The 16,207-nt window shown below is 36.5% G+C and overlaps 1 protein-coding gene across 9 annotated transcripts in view; it reads right to left on the minus strand.

Moving 5' to 3' along the window:
* Ankib1 (ankyrin repeat and IBR domain containing 1) overlaps positions 1–16,207 on the minus strand; it is a 190,556-nt gene that overhangs the window by 104,591 nt on the left and 69,758 nt on the right. For all 9 annotated transcript variants that reach the window (XM_021242588.2, XM_004862370.4, XM_087204472.1 and 6 more), the window contains one exon: positions 14,297–14,597. In XM_021242588.2, coding sequence (XP_021098247.2) covers positions 14,297–14,597 — 301 coding nt within the window. The remainder of the gene's footprint in view (positions 1–14,296; positions 14,598–16,207) is intronic.

The following is a 16,207-nucleotide window of genomic DNA, read 5'->3' on the forward strand; positions in this document are numbered from 1 at the left end:
TAGGTTGTAAGGAAAGAATTACTATTGGTTGTATCAATGTAAACAGAACTAAGCATACATCACTCAGATACATTAAAACTTGTTTTGATAATTTCACCCTTTTTCAATACCCCTTAAAGACTATACTGTACTAGGATGTATAAGGTTTGGGCAAATGGAAAGGCAAAAAGGGAAAGGGATATGTCAGTGAGGAAGAGAGGAAGAAAAGAGATATGTTAATCGGTAAAAAGAAAACAGAACTCAGATTGTTGGAGTTATTTCATACCTTTGATAAAAGGGCTTGTGCAGAGGGAGTTTGGGAGGATATTTGTGTAGTCAAAAAAATGAATGCAGGGCCAGGAATTTAGCTCAGTGGTTCCGCTGCCTGCCTCGTAAGCGGAAGGACCCGAGTTCAATCCCTGGTACCAAAAAAACCAAAAACAAATGAATGCAGATGGGTGGTAATACATTTAAAGATTTGAGGAGATTGTGAGATTGCTGGGGCCTATTAATAATTTTGTTGGTAATTTTGTTTGGGTTCTCTAGATTCAATTTTGTTAAGGATTACCCTAATATGCCCTTAAATAGTAGGTTTAATTTGTAGCACTAGTTAATATTTATTCTCTAATGCATTTATATAGATATTGAAGTGTAGAGAAGGACTATGAATATAGGGGGAATGAAAGATACAAGAGAAGAGAGGGAGTAACTCAAACAGGAAACCCTTGAAACTTAAAAGTAGTACAATCATACAAACTCAATAAAGAAGAACCAAAAGAAAGAAGAGTAAGAAAAATGAAAAGAGAGGACAGAAACAACAAAGGAAAACAACCAGAATGTACAAATCCAACAAATTAGCGAGGTTACACTGACTATAATTGGAACTTCCTGGAAGTTGCTGGAGTTGTGAACAGTAGAAAAAAAACTCTCGGAGATTTGGTGTCCAGACGCTGGAATATAGCCACATGAGGAAGAGAAGGAGGGAAGTGGGTCCCTAGACCCAGGAAAGATTTGAAGCAAGAAATGAAGCCCACAGGGGGAGTGAAGAGAGAGATTTCAATAAAGAAGGAGGTGGCAAGTAGCACTTTCCCCCTGAGCCCTGACTCAATGAGTGGGTGAGGTGGCTCAAACCTACAGATGCACAGTGACTACTGGCTACCCCAGAGGCCTCCACGGAGAAACATACCAGAAGAACGGAGCAGTGGATGTAGCTGACCGCAGTGGCTGCCTGTGTTTGATGCTGCTGTTATTTTTGATTTTACTACCTTAGCCAGGGTGACATAATAGTTCTAAACAAGTTGTTGTTCCTGGTAGGCCAAGACTGAGATTGCCTTAGGGTCATAGACAATACCAGTGCCAAAGAACCAGGGCTGGCCCAAAGAGGTAGTAACTTTTCAACCCCAATAAATTGAAGAGGTAGGATCTTGTAACAGACTCAAAACCCAAAAGCCAGCTACACCTGGAAGATATCTCTTGAGAAGTAGTCATATCCTAAGGATTCTAAATAGTAGCAATAAAGCTACTTGCCATAAGAAATATGTAAACATCAAAGCAGGAATTAAACTTAAAAAAAAAGTAAAGAAAATGAGAAGACACAGAAGCAAGATGCAACTTCAGACTTCCAGCTCACCAAAGGCAAACCCAGGGGGCAATGAGATGAACAATTCAAAAGCCACCCACCAGGACTCTCTGAAGTGAAAACAGCTGAAGTAACAAAGCAAAAGAATGACACTCTAGAAAATAATAAAATCAGAAATATTTTCACAAATAACTACAGAGATGGTGACAACAATGAAAGACATGCTTAGTGACTCTAGAGCAGATAGAGATAAAAAATTAAAAGAGCGGGGCAGGGATTTAGCTCAATGGTTCCACCACCTGCCTCGCAAGTGCAAGGACCCAAGTTCGATCCCCAGTACAAAAAAATAAAAATTAAAAAAATATAAGAGCTTAAGAAAATCATGGAAACAATGAATTTCCAATGTGGGAAGGAAATGGAATCCATGAAATAGATTCAAACAGATTTCCAGAAGATTAAAAATTCCACTGAAAGTATATGCAGTAGAATGAACCAATGTGAGGACAGAATATAAGATATAGAAGACAGGATTGAGGTTAGCGATCATGAAAAGAAATATTTCTTTAAAATAGCAAGGAACCATGAAAAATCAATCCAACATGTGCTGGATGGTGCAAAGAAAAATAACAAGATTGATCGGAGTCAGTGAAAAAGCAAGAGATAGGGCAAACAACATGGTAATGGTAGAAATTGTAGAAAACTTCCCAAGCAGGGAAAAAGAATTTGACATACAGATAAGTGAGGCACATAGAAGTCCAATTAGCCATGATCAAATATAAATCTACACCAAGGAATGTAACAGTCAAGATTCGAGAAATTCAATACAAGAACAGAATATTAGAAGCTATTAGAGAACAGAAGCAAACTATAAAGGAAAGGCCATCAGAATCACAGCAAAAGGCCATCAGAATCACAGCAGACTTCTCAACACAAATCCTCAAATCAAAGAGAGCTTGGAGTGAAGTATTTCAAGCCCTCCAGGAAATCAACCTGCAACCCGAATTGATGTACCCTGCAAAATTACCTTTCAAAATTGATGGAGAAAATAGACACTTCCACGACAAAGAACACCTGAGGAAATTTATGATCACCAAACTAGGACGACAAAATGTTCTGAAGGACATTCCAGACAGTGATAACAAGGATTACAACTCCATGAGCCCTAGCAGAATTAATCCACGAGGTAAAGCAAGAAATTAAACAGAAGGGAAAAAAGTGAACCAAAAAAAAGGAAAATAACATGATAAGAATCAATATATATCAGTTATAACCATCAATGTTAATTGTCTTGTTTGACTAATCAAAAGAAACAGACTACCAGAATGGATGAAGCAAGATCCAACAAGAAACATTTAATTAAAAATTAAATTAATTAAAAGAAACATTTAATTTAAAAAGAAACTAATAGACTGAAAATCAAAGGATGGAAAACAATACTCCATGCAACAGGAAGCTGGAAAAAAACAGGGGTAGCTTTTTTTTTGGTACTGGGGATTGAACTCAGGACTTTGTGCTTGCAAGGCAGCTGCAGTGCCACCGAGCTAAATCCCTGGCAGGGGTAGCTACTGTATTTGCAGTCAAAGTAGATTTCAAACCAAGACTAAACAAAACACAAAGAAGGTAACTATATCCTTGTAAAAGGAACAATTCAAGAGAAGTAGATAACAATCATAAATAATATGAACCAAATACACCACATTAAATAAAACAAATAAACAAGGACATGAAAAATCAAACAAACACTAATACAATTGTAATGGGGAACCTCAATACACCACTGTCACAAATAGACAGATCAACTAGACAAAAAATCAACAATGAAATATCAAAACTGAACCTAACGTTTGATCAAGTGGACTTGGTAGATGTCTAGGGATTTGACCCCACAACATCAAAATAAACATTCTGCTGCACATGGGATGTTCTCCAAAAAAGACCTCAACATAGAGACCTATGTTGAAAATCAAGAACAAAGAACACAGCAGAATGATTTAAAATGTTTTGAGTTTGGCTAGAAAGGAAGCTCCAGTAAAGCTGTGGCCTGCAAAAATGGAGCAGAGGAGATCTTGACTGCTGAAAAGGAACAGGAGAATAGAAATGATGGCCTGAGAGAATTACAAGAAACAGCAGAATTCCACCTTTTTCTGCCTCAAAATTGCAAAAGTGAAGGACTTTGCTTTGAGAAGGAAGCCCCAGAGCACCATGTTCCAGAATGGCGGCAGCCACACCACATTCCAGAATGGCAGCGGCTTAGGTAAGTTGTTCCAAAATGGCAGCCTAGGGAAGTTGTACCAAAATGGTGGCAGCCTAGAGAATCTGTTCCTTGGGATTGGGTTCAGAGTGCTCAGCGATCCAGGCACTCAACCCCTACAGCCAAGAGAGAAGGAAGCCTAGTTACACCTCCAGCTGGCAGCAGACCTTAGCATCACCCACATAGTGCTGGCTTTAGGTGCCTGCAGAATGCAAGAGTTGGGTCAGGAAGGCTTCCACCCAGATTTCAGAAGAAGGCCTAGGAGGCCAGTCAGTGTGCCCCTGAGAGGGCAATGTGTGAAGATGTGAGTGGGAAGCTGACGGTGCAGTGCAGAACCCAGAAGTTTGGAGAAGCCAGGAGTGTGGATCCTCAGGAAAACTGCAAAGAAGGAGCACAGCTGGCCTCAGAGAGAAGCTATGGGAGCGACAACCACCAGAAATGCCATAGCCTTTTGGAGTTCACAACTTGCCACAGATTGCCTTGGATGCTGAAAGTGGAAATGTGGAATGAAATGTCTGGCCTGCTGGATTTTGGACTTACTTTGGTCCAATTCCTTTGTATCCCCCTATTTGTACCTTTTAAAATGGTAATGTTGCCAGGGATTTAGCTCAGTGGTTCTGCCACCTGCCTCGCAAGTGCAAGGTCCCAAGTTTGATCCCTGGTACAAAAAAAAAGATAAAATTGTAATGTTTATCTTGTGCCATTGAATGTTGGAAGGGTTTAACTTTCTTTTCATTTGCACAGGGGCTTGCAGCTAAGAGTTTGCCTTAAATCTCAGAGGAGACTTTGGACTTGGACTTTTCAGCAGTGCTGAAACTGTTAGGACTTTGGCAACTTAAGAGATGGACTAATACCTTTTGTGTAAAGGAATATACACTGAGTCTTAGGGGGATCAGGGGCAGAATGTTATGGTTTGGGTCTAGATGTCCCCCCAAAGCCTCATGTGGTCATAGGCTTGATCTAGAGTGTGTGAAGCTGGAACTGATTCATGATGCAGTTCTAAGCTCCAGGGCACTAGGATTAAGAGTGTGAGTGCTACCCACCCTAAGTAGCCTGAATAAGATAAAAGGAGCAGAAAGATGTTGGTAACCCCCTTGTTTCCTTTGCTGCTTTGTATGTGCCATGTTGTTTCTCCTCTGTGATTCCTGTTTGCTATCCCAGTCTTGGAGCCAGCCGATTATGGACCAAAACCTCTCTGAACTGTAAGTGAAATAAACCCCTTTCCCTCAAAAAAAAAAAAAAAAAAAAAGACTGCATACTAGCTCATAGAACATGCTTAAGTAAATGCAAAGGAAATGAAATTATCCCATGCATATTATTAGACAATAGTGCAATGAAATTGGAAATCAGTGGCCAAAGAAACCACAAGAAATTCATAAACACATGGAAATTAAATAACACCCTCCTGAACAACCAATGGGTCACAGGTGAAATTACAGAACAAATTAGTTTCCACAATTAAACGATAATCCCAATACAACATACTAGAACTTATGGGATACAAAAAAGTACTCCTATGAGGAAAATTTGTAGTGGTAAATCACACATCAGAAAAACAGAGTGAACTCAAATAAACGACCTAACGTTGAACCTCCACCTTTTAGAAAACGAATATCAATGCAAGTCTAAAGGTCATATGAGGGGGGAAATTATAAAGATCAGAACAGAAATAAATGCAATGTAGACTAAGAAAATAATATGAGTAATCAATGAATCAAAGAATTGGTTCTTTGAAAAATTAAATAAAATTGACACACCCTTAGTCAACTTTAACAAAAAAGAAAAAAAAAAGACTCAAATCCATGCAATTAGGAATGAAAAGGGTGAAATCACAACAGATCCTGCAGAAATCCAAAAGAACATTAATACATATTTTGAGAACCTGTATTCTACTAAGGTGGAAAACAAAGAAGAAATGGACAGATTCCTAGATAAATGTGAATTACCAAAGCTGAATCAAGAAGAGATAAAAAAATCTAAATAAACCACTATTAGTCAATAAAATTGAAGATGTAATTAAAAACCTACCAACAAAAAAAGCCCAGGCCTTGACAGATTCACTGCTGAATTCTACAAGAAATTTAGAGAAGACCTAATGCTGTGACTTCTAAAACTCTTAGCAATACTCCCAAACTCATTCATGGAAGCAAGCATTACCCTAGTACTAAAACCAGAGAAGAATCCAACCAAAAAAAGAAAACTACAGGCCAATCTTTCTAATTAACTTAGATGCAAAATCCTCAATAAGATACTGGGAAACAGAATGCAAAAAATCATCAAGAAGATTGTATAGTAGGATTATCCCATGCATATTATCCCATGGGATAATAATCCAAGTAGGATTCATCTCAGAGATGCAGGGATGTTTCAACATATGCAAATCAGTAAATGTAAGGTACCATATTAACAGAGCCAAATACGAAAACCATATGATCATCTCAATTGATGCAGAAAAAAACATCTGACGAAGTTCAACACCCACTTATGATAAAAATCCTACAGAAACTTGGAATAGATAGTATTTATCTCAATCAGATAAAAGCCATCTATGATAAACTAACAGCCATCATCATACTAAGAGGACAAAACATGAAAGCTTTTACTCTAAAATCAGAAATAAGACAAGGATATTATCCACTGTCACCACTTATTCAATATAGTTCTGGAAACATTAGTCAGAGCAATTAGAGAAGAGAAAGAAATAAAAGGAATAAGGACAAGAAAGGAAGAAGTTAAATTATTATTTTCAGATGACACAATACTCTACATAGAAAACCCCCAAAACTTCACCAAAAGACTTCTAGATTTAATAATCAAATTCAGACATGTAGCTAGATACAAAGTCAACACTAAAAAATCCATAGCATTTCTGTACACAAACAAACTCACTGAGAAATTAGCGAAACCACACCTTTCACATCATCCAAAAAAATGAAATACCTAGGATTCAATCTAATGAAGGAAGTAAGAGACCTTTACATTGAAAACTACAGTATTCTGAAAAAGGGGATTGAAGAGGGTATCAAAAAACAGAAAGATTAAAAAAAAAACAAAAAACCAAAAAACCAGAAAGATATCCCGTTCTTGGGTAGGAACAACCAATATAGTGAAAATGGCCAATATCGTTATGCAGATTTAATGCAATTCTGATCAAAATACCAATAGCATACCTCACAGAATTAGAACAAATTATTCATTTGGAACCAGAACAGACCTAGAATCGCAAAAGCAATTCTGGGCAACAAAGGCAAGGCAAGGGGCATCACAATCCCTGACTTGTGATTATACTACAAAAACACAGTGATAAAAACAGCATAGTACTGGCAAAAAACCCCCCCAAAACAAAAAAAACCCAGACTTGAGGATCAATGAAACGAACTAGAAGATGCAGAAACAACTCCAAATACCTTCAGCCACTTTATCTTTGACAAAAGGGCCAAATACCTTCACTGGAAGAAAGATAGTCTCCTTAACAAATGGCGCTGGAAAAAGTGGCTTTCCACATGCCAAAGATTAAAGCTAGATCTGTATCTCTCACCATGCACTAAACTAAAATAAAAATAGATCAAGGATCTAAATATTAATACAGAAACACTCAATCTGCTGGAAGATAAAATAGGTAGAACTCTTGAAGACACAGGTGTAGGCAAGGACTTTATGAACAAAATTCCAATCCCACAGGAAATACCACAAAGAATCAACAACTGGGATTTCATCTTATTAAAAGCTCTGCACAGAAAAGAAACCACCAACAGAGTAAAGAGAGAACTCAGAGTAGGAAAATTTTTTTGCCAGCTGTTCCTCAAAGGACCAATATCTAGAATATATGAAGAACTAAAAAACAACCAGACTTCCTAAATTTAAAGACCCCATCCAAAAACGGGCATCTGAAATGAACAGACACTTCTCAGATGAAGAAGTAGAAAAGGCAAATAAATACATTAAAAAAATGTTCAACATCACTGGTCATTTGAGAGATGCAAATTAAAACAAGGCTGAGATTCCATCTCACTCCAGAAAGAATGGCTCTTATCAAGAAATCAACCAATAAAATGCGGGTGGGGCTATGGAGAAAAAAGAACCCTTCTCCACTGTTGGTGGAAAAGCTCACTGATACAACCACTGTGGAAATAAGTGTGGAGATTCCTCAAAAATTAAACTAGAAAAAAAAAATTAGAGGTTCCATTGACTCAGCTATTCCCTTTTGCTATCTTCCCGAATTAAAAGCATCATACCACAGCAATGTATGCACACCCATGTTTATAGCAGCACAGTTTGTAATAGCTAAATCTTTTTTTTTTTTTCTTTCGTACCAGGGATCCAACTTGGGTCTTTGCGCTTGCGCAGCAGGCGGCAAAACCAAAGCTAAATCCCTGGCCCTGTAATAGCTAAATCTTGAAAACAGCCCAAATGCCCACCAACTAAATGATGAATGAAGATGTGGGGGTTTTTATACAATGGAGTACTACTCTGCCATAAAGAAGGTTATGCTTGAGATATTTCTAGCCAAGTGGATGGACCTTGAGACCATACTCTTAAGTGAAATAAACTGAACACACATAATCAAATATCACATGGTTTTTCTGATGTGAGAGAAATGGAAAATGTAAATAAGGACCAAAATGTACAATAGATACTGGCAAATGCAAAGAAAATGTTCAAATGAGAAAGGGAACAAAGGAGGGAGGAGAGGAAAAGGAAAAAAGGAATAAGAGAAAAAGAAGAAGGAAAAATTAAAAACAAGGCTTTTGTAGACAAAGAGGGGAGGGGGGTTGAAGAGAAGGGAGGGGAATGGGAAAAAAAGAAGTAAGATATACAGGTACAAATTCTCTATAATGAATGTTACCATTATGTGTATGTCAAATGTACCAGTAAAATGAAAAAAAAAAAACAAAACCAATAACTACAATTGACAAAATAACCATAGAAGTAAGAATAAAAACCTTTGCCCAGTTGTTATAGCAGTAACTCATTCTTCTATATAGTTCCATGTCATGGAAACCATTGCCTATCCAAAGCCTTGGGTGTTTTTGCTCCCTCCCAAATCATGTCCTGGTTTTGAGCTCCAGGTGTACCCCCCATTTGGACCTGTGGATGCGATTTTCTTGACTGATTTGGAGGTTAAATATTGCACTTCTCCATTTCTTTTGTTGACTATTACGTAGCCTAAAAGCTGCTATCTCAGGTTCTGATTGCTGTTGTCTGTCTCAACTCCACCCACAGGAATTAAAAGATGGTGTTTTCTCTCTCCTGGCTCTGGGGAGTAGTGCTGTGACAGAATTATTATTATTATTATTATTATTATTATTATTATTATTATTTTGTCACAGAGCTGAGATTCACTTCCTTTTGCTGTTTTCTGTTGGTGTGTCCTCCCCCGCCTCCCCACCCCATGGGAGGCAGCTGACACTCATTGTTAGGGTGCTGAATGCTCCATGTACCACACTCCCTCACTCCCCTTGTAGGTGGGAGAAATAGGTGGGTTACTGTTGTTATTGTTATTAGCAACACTGTCCGTTGGGGGAATCTTTTGCCCCAGGATCTTGCCACCCACTGGCTCTGAGGAGAGAAGTGTAAGTACATGGCTATGAAACTGTACCCCTTTTTGTTTTAGGTTTGAGTTCCGAGGCTGAAGCTGCCTGGTTTCGCATGTCCAGTGGGGGAGGATAGCTTGACTTTGGGCTTAACAATTCATACTGTTTTTGAAGGGACTGTCTTACTCTCTTCCTTGGCAAGGCCCTTTCCCAAGATGGCAAGGGTGCTAGGCCTGGGGCAAGGCTGGAGTACCATGTTCCATGTGTGGACTGGTTTATTCTCTCACACCCTCTAAACTCTGGATGTTAGTCAAGGTGGGCTATCTTTTTGTTTATTGTGCTGTATCAGACTTTATCTTTTGCCCTCAACTCAGAGAACTTGCTTTTTCTTCAGCACCAAGTTGGAGGTACTCACTGCTACAGGTGTTCCCTGGCTTTTCTCAAACTACAATTTTCCCATTCTTTGTATTTTTCAAGCACACCTCATATTCCAACATAGAAAACAAAGCCTCTCAGAAATTAAGGGAAAAAGTATTAAACTTTTATTTAAATTAAATTTCTTTAAATTATTTAAATTTTATTGAATTTTTAAGTTTTATTTTTGTGTTCAGGGCAGTTGTACATAATATTTTTAAGTCTCATGTACAATTAAAATACATAGGACTTGGTATATATTGGTAGTGCTATTTTATGTATTTAAAATAAGTTCTTAAAATGTGGAATCATCTTTGCTTTCCTTTACCAGTTCTTTGCATTATGCAACAGTTTATTGCAAACTAAGAACCACGGCCAAATCCAGTCTTGCTGCCTATTTTGGTATAGACCATGAGCTAAAAATGGCTTTTATATTTTTAAATGATTAAAAGCATCAAAACAATTTGGAGGGGGGTGCCAGGGATCGAACTCGGGACCCTGCACTTGTGAGACAGGCAGTGGAATCACTGAGCTAAATCCCCGGCCCACAAAACAATGTTGTTTTTTTTTTTTTGGTACCAGGGATTGAACTTGGGACCTTGCACTTGCAAGGCAGGCGCTGGAACCACTGAGCTAAATCCCTGGCCCCCACAAAACAATTTTTTGACATGTGAAAATTGTAAGAAATTAAAATGGCAATGTCTGTTAAGTAAAGATTATTGCAACACTGCTATGTTCCTTTATGTATGTATTGTCTACGGCTGCTTTCTGGCTACAATGGCAGAGCTTCCTGAAATGCTTACTTTCTAGTCATTCTCAGAAAAAAGTTTATTAACCTGTGAATAATTCTTTGGTACATAAAAAAATTAAAATTGCAGGAGCTTTTCTTAGAGTTTATCTTTTTTGTTTTTTAAGACAGGGTCTTACTATGTAATTCAGGTTGGCCTTGAACTCACTATGTAACCCAGACTGGCCTTGAATTTGCAGCAGACCCTCCTTCCTCAGCCTCCCAAGAGCTGGGATTATAGGCATGTGCAACCACACCTGGGTTCTTACAGTTCTTTAATAAATGTTTATTATATGAGCACTTCTAATTTTCAAACAATTTAAGACTACCAGGTCTTTCAACTTTTTTCTCATAAATAATTAGCAATAACTAGTATTACTCCAGATTGTCCTGTTTTAAAAAGTTCTAAAAAATGCTCTCAAGTGAAGATCTGACAAAAAGCACTTGTTATTAGAGAGCAGAACACAGATGAAAAGGAAGGGACTGGCTAAAAGATAAGGAAGAATTCTACTCTGCCTGTGAGTGGTACTAGCCTGATGCAATTAAAAATAAGACAGAAAGAATAGTCTAAAGTCCAGGTGTCAAGATAGATTATAGGAAGAACAACAATATCATTAATAGAATCAAGATAATCAAGATAAACTAGAGAAGAAGACTAAAGAAATGCTGAGTATGAGGGACTTCTGGAAAATCTATATGAGGAATCAACCAGGCAGCAACAGAGCATGGGAAACTTCAGGATAATCTATCAGAGACACCTCCTATCAATGCAATTCTATACATAGCCAGTGATACCTTCACACTTGAAGGATCCCAGAACTCTAGGGTTATGGAGTTTTAATTTTATGTTGTTCTTCTTTGTGTGCAGGGATACTTGTTATGGAACACAGTTATGAAAATGAGAACATCTGCTGGGCATGGTGGTACAGGCCTGTAATCTCAGCACTTGGGAGGCTGAAGTGGGAGGATTGCCAAGAGTTTTACTCCAACCGGGGCTACATAGTGATTTCAAGGCAGTGCGAACTAAATAGTGAGACCTGTCTCAACAACAACAACAAACACCGTACAACACTACAGGGAGAAAAAAGTTTAACAGAAATGTTTCATTTCTATCATTAAAATAATGAGCCATAGGAAACTGTTTAAATCATTAAATGAACATACGAAATTGTCAAATGATAGCTTCATCAATTCCACCTTCTTTCATTCAAAGAAAGAACATTTTCTACAACCAGAGAAGGTATGGTTTCATATTAGTCCTTCAGAGTTAAAAGCCAGGTTGGTCTTAACCTTGGGGAAAAAAAATTAATTTTAAAGGCTAAAAATGCAATTATATTTTAAGGCAATCAGACTAATAAAAAACTAGTAATAAAAAGAATCTTTGGGATAACTCTGAGATTATTTATCCTAACCATCCAAGAGGTTGAATAAGTCATGCAAAGTCTCCAAGTATTATATTTTGTACCAATGAACACTATGAAAATTAGAAAGCACAATACAGATGCTAATTATTACCATTATTCTTCTTGGCTAAAGACAAAAAAAAATATGAAGAGAAATAAGTTTAGAAAAAATACTTAAAGTACTTATTACCATAGTTTTTATAAGTAAATTCTAAACCTTCCTTGTTTTTTTTGTTTTTTTTTTTTTGCTACTGGGGATTGAACTCAGATCCTTGCGCTTGTGAGGCAGGAGCTGGAACCACTGAGCTAAATCCCTGGCCCCCAGCTAAACCTTCCTTGTTTTTCAGAGTAGTATGACATCACCAAAGATATCAAAAAACTAATAATATTCTAAGGTCCACAGTCATGTTATGAATTATATATTACAATATATTTATTTCATGCACTTATACTAGAAAATGCAATAAGGCCTCTGGGGATTAGTTAATATAATTTCCTAAGTTTCCTTAGGAAACTTTTAGTTTAATTAACAATAAGCATAAAGGCTTAAAGCTGAAAAAGACTACAGTCAAGTAAAAGGAATTAAGATAAGTTTCATATGCATAATATAATATGGTGAAATTTGTCAACAAATACCAGAAAAAATATAAGATACATATTCATAGAGCTCCACTGGAATGTTTTCTATAAGTCAAAGAGCTGTTCTAAATATAGGAAAATGAAAACACTCATCAAATGGTATGACTTATATAATGTGATATGCTTGATAGATCATGCAGTATACACACACACACACATACTCACTCACTCACTTACACATACTTATCAAGAAAATCATCAGGCCTTCCAGATAGTACAGAATAAACCCAGAACTAGCTTCCTTCACTGACTGAACAAAATAATGTTAGCAAAAACATCACACTCGATTTTTTTGAACAATTTAACAAGCACATTACTGTAAACATACTTCAGAATCAACAACTACTTAAGCAATCCTTTTTGGGAAATTCTGGTAGCAAGATGATATTAAAGCAGCAATTTAAAAGCATCATTACTCCCCTCAAAATAAACTATTTTTTGTTCTAACCAACTTGAGAACTGTGATGCAGTCCCATTAATAATGGTGAGTCATGACAGCAGGAAATCTACAGGAGCTGAACACAGAACAATATCCAGAAAATCTTGGGTAAAAAGCTTCAGGAATTCTGCTACTAGTCCTCTAGGAGAGTCTTCCTTCTACATTGAATCAGTGTTAGAAAGCAGTGCTGAAAAAATGACTTCAGTTTTAATGACTGTCACTAACTAGTGGACAATGGTAACACAGGCATAAAATATGAAATGATAAAGATTCTAGAGATTAGCAAATATCACAATAACAGGAGTAAGCAAAATACAAGATCACAAGGATTCTAGCATGAAAAGAATTATTCTTCAGATATACTAAAGAAATCTTTTAAGAAAATATATTCATATTTTGACACATTGATCAATTTAAAGTATAACATTGAAGAAACATCAAACTTTTACAGATATATATTTTATTCTCATTAGAATCATTGCTTGTCCAATAAAGATACATAATTTTAAAAATGAAAATATTCCATGATCCAGTCTTAAAAGCTCCCTATTCACAGTTAAATATATCTATACAAAAGAACTTTACTGAGTTATCTACAGATTGACACGGGTGCTGGTAGCTGAGAAAAATCTGTTCTGTTGTATGTATAGTAGAAATGATACTAAATAGAGTATGATTTCTAAGCTAAGATTCCATGTTACATGAGTGATTATATCTAAGCCTGTTAAGATATTTTACATATATTTATATGTAAAATATATATCAAAAATTCTAATATAATATATATTCAGGAGTACTTTAGTGTGAACAGAAAAAAACCCACATTTTAAAATTACAGGTGTTAAAGACTTTGATAAATGCATGCACAAGTATTTATCCATGACTTAGTGAACTGATCAATTCTAGATAATGTATTATAAGTCCCGCTTGTTAAGATATGCATATTCAACAAAAAAGCAGAATGCATCTCTACTGAAACTGTTACTTTCAATACAACAGTGGTTAATTGGTGATTGTCACTGAAGAAGTTAGTAAAGTTTTAATTGCTTTTGATTCCATTTTATTTCAAAGATTACTATGTAGCTGTAAGGTTTTTCCTACTTAAAACAATGTGATAACTTTATTTCAAAAGAGCCCTGACTCTTTTAGAATGACAAAAGGACAAAAATGGCCAGTTAAGATATTAAGAAAACCAGCAAAACAAATACTGATTATTACATATTACCAAGACACAAATTTTATAATGTAGAATATTAATAGAAAAGTTTTACCTCTACACAGGCTTTCATCCCTGAGGCAGCAGCATAGTGAAGGGGTGTGTTCTTTTTGTTATCAACAGCATCAATAGCTGCTCTCTCATATTCACCCTGGTCAAGTTTTGCTCCTTTCCATCTTAAGATCATCTGCAGACAATCTGCTCTTCTGAAATCATCTTCCACAGGGCGTGCTAATCGAGGATGAAGGGCTCCTTCTGATATCATAATCTGAGGTCCCATACACAACAAATGCATAGATGTTTCATTGTGCACATTCCGTTTATTTGGATTTCCATCTCTACCAAAAAGAAAAGTCCTAAAATGAAAAGGAAGGATGAAAGCCATTTTTTTCCTAGCTGGAAACACATAGAAGATAACACATTTAAAAGATAAGCTCTACTTCAAAGCTGAAAATTCAATTTTGATTAAGTGATTTATAATAGACTGAATGATTAATTCTTAGTTTTATTTTATTTATTTATTTTTGGTACCAGGGATTGAACTTGGGTCCTCGTGCTTGCAAGCCAGGTGGTGGAACCACTGAGCTAAATCCCTGGCCCCTAATTCTTAGTTTTAAAAGTCTCTATTCTAGAATAATAAATCTAAGAAAAATAAATATGAATATCTTTATAGTACTGGTTAATAAAACAGAAGGGAAGGGAAAGATAAAATAAAGAGGAAAGAAGAAAAGAGAAAGATGAGAAAATAATAGGGTAGGGGATATAATAGAAAGAAAAAGCAAAGGAACAATTTACAGATTAATATTTCAATTACATTAAGCATTCTACATTAGTTTTTTTTCCCTTTATCACTCTACTGTATTTACTTTGGATATATATTTATTTAATAAGAATAATGACAACTAGTATAAAGACAGCAAGTAATGTGTAAACCTGAGATCACCTTTTAAATCTTGGAAAAATTTCTCTACTTGAAGATTATAAGCTAGTCTTTGAAGTAATACAGCATATATTTACATAGTATCTTAGAGTGCATGAGCTGCTCTAACAATAATAACATAAGCTGGCTGACTTATAAACAATAGTGAACATTTATTTCTGACAGTTCTGGAGACCGGATAGTCCAAACTCAAGGTGCCAGCAGATCTGGAATCTGGGCCTGCTCCTCAGAGGCCTTTGTGCTGTGTTCCCACAGGGTAGGAGAAACAAGGCAGCTCTCTGGGGCCTCTTTTATAATCCATCCATGAGGGCTTCAACCTCATGACCTAATCATCTCCCAAAGGCCTTACATTCTCATAACATTACTTTGGGGGTTAGCACACATGAATTTTGGAGGGACACATTCAGACTATAACACACAGTCTAACATTTTCTGAGGATCAAGCTGTGGTTATTCTAGAAGACTAAGATCTATTCCAAATTGGTAGTCTTTGCCAAAAATAGGTCTAGGTGAACTGGATGAATGACTGTCAAATCCAGATCCAAAAGCTGTGCCTAGCTTCTAATATATTAATGAACTAGGGTCTTAAGATTAATAATTAAGCCAGTGGCTATGATACTGGACAATGAGTTGGAAAAGACCTGCTATAATATGGGCAGCCTATGAATACACTATGAAACGAGCATATAAATCCTAAATCTGAAAACAAATGCCTGCTTTTACTGTAGAGGTCTGAGATAGCTGGGACTCCAATATCCAAGTCCAGAATAGAAAAGGAAAGGGAAGAGACTTAAACCCTAAATCCTAGTTACATTTGGATTACTTTTAGGATAATTTAGCCTAAAACACATATAGAAAAAACCTGACCATAAAGAATTAACATATACTATTCAACTTGAAGGAGTTGGCCAAGCTCTTAGGGAAAAAGCCTGAGTAACAAGTGCAGTCTAAAGCAGACAACTTTTAAAACAACTTTGGATCTCTCTGGCTCTTACCATTCAAAACTAATTTCAGCAGTATAGTCCT

Source organism: Heterocephalus glaber, unplaced genomic scaffold (genome assembly GCF_053883595.1).
Source record: "Heterocephalus glaber isolate CG9 unplaced genomic scaffold, H.glaber_assembly_v1.0 deba00000546, whole genome shotgun sequence".
NCBI classification, from domain to species: Eukaryota; Metazoa; Chordata; class Mammalia; order Rodentia; family Bathyergidae; genus Heterocephalus; species Heterocephalus glaber.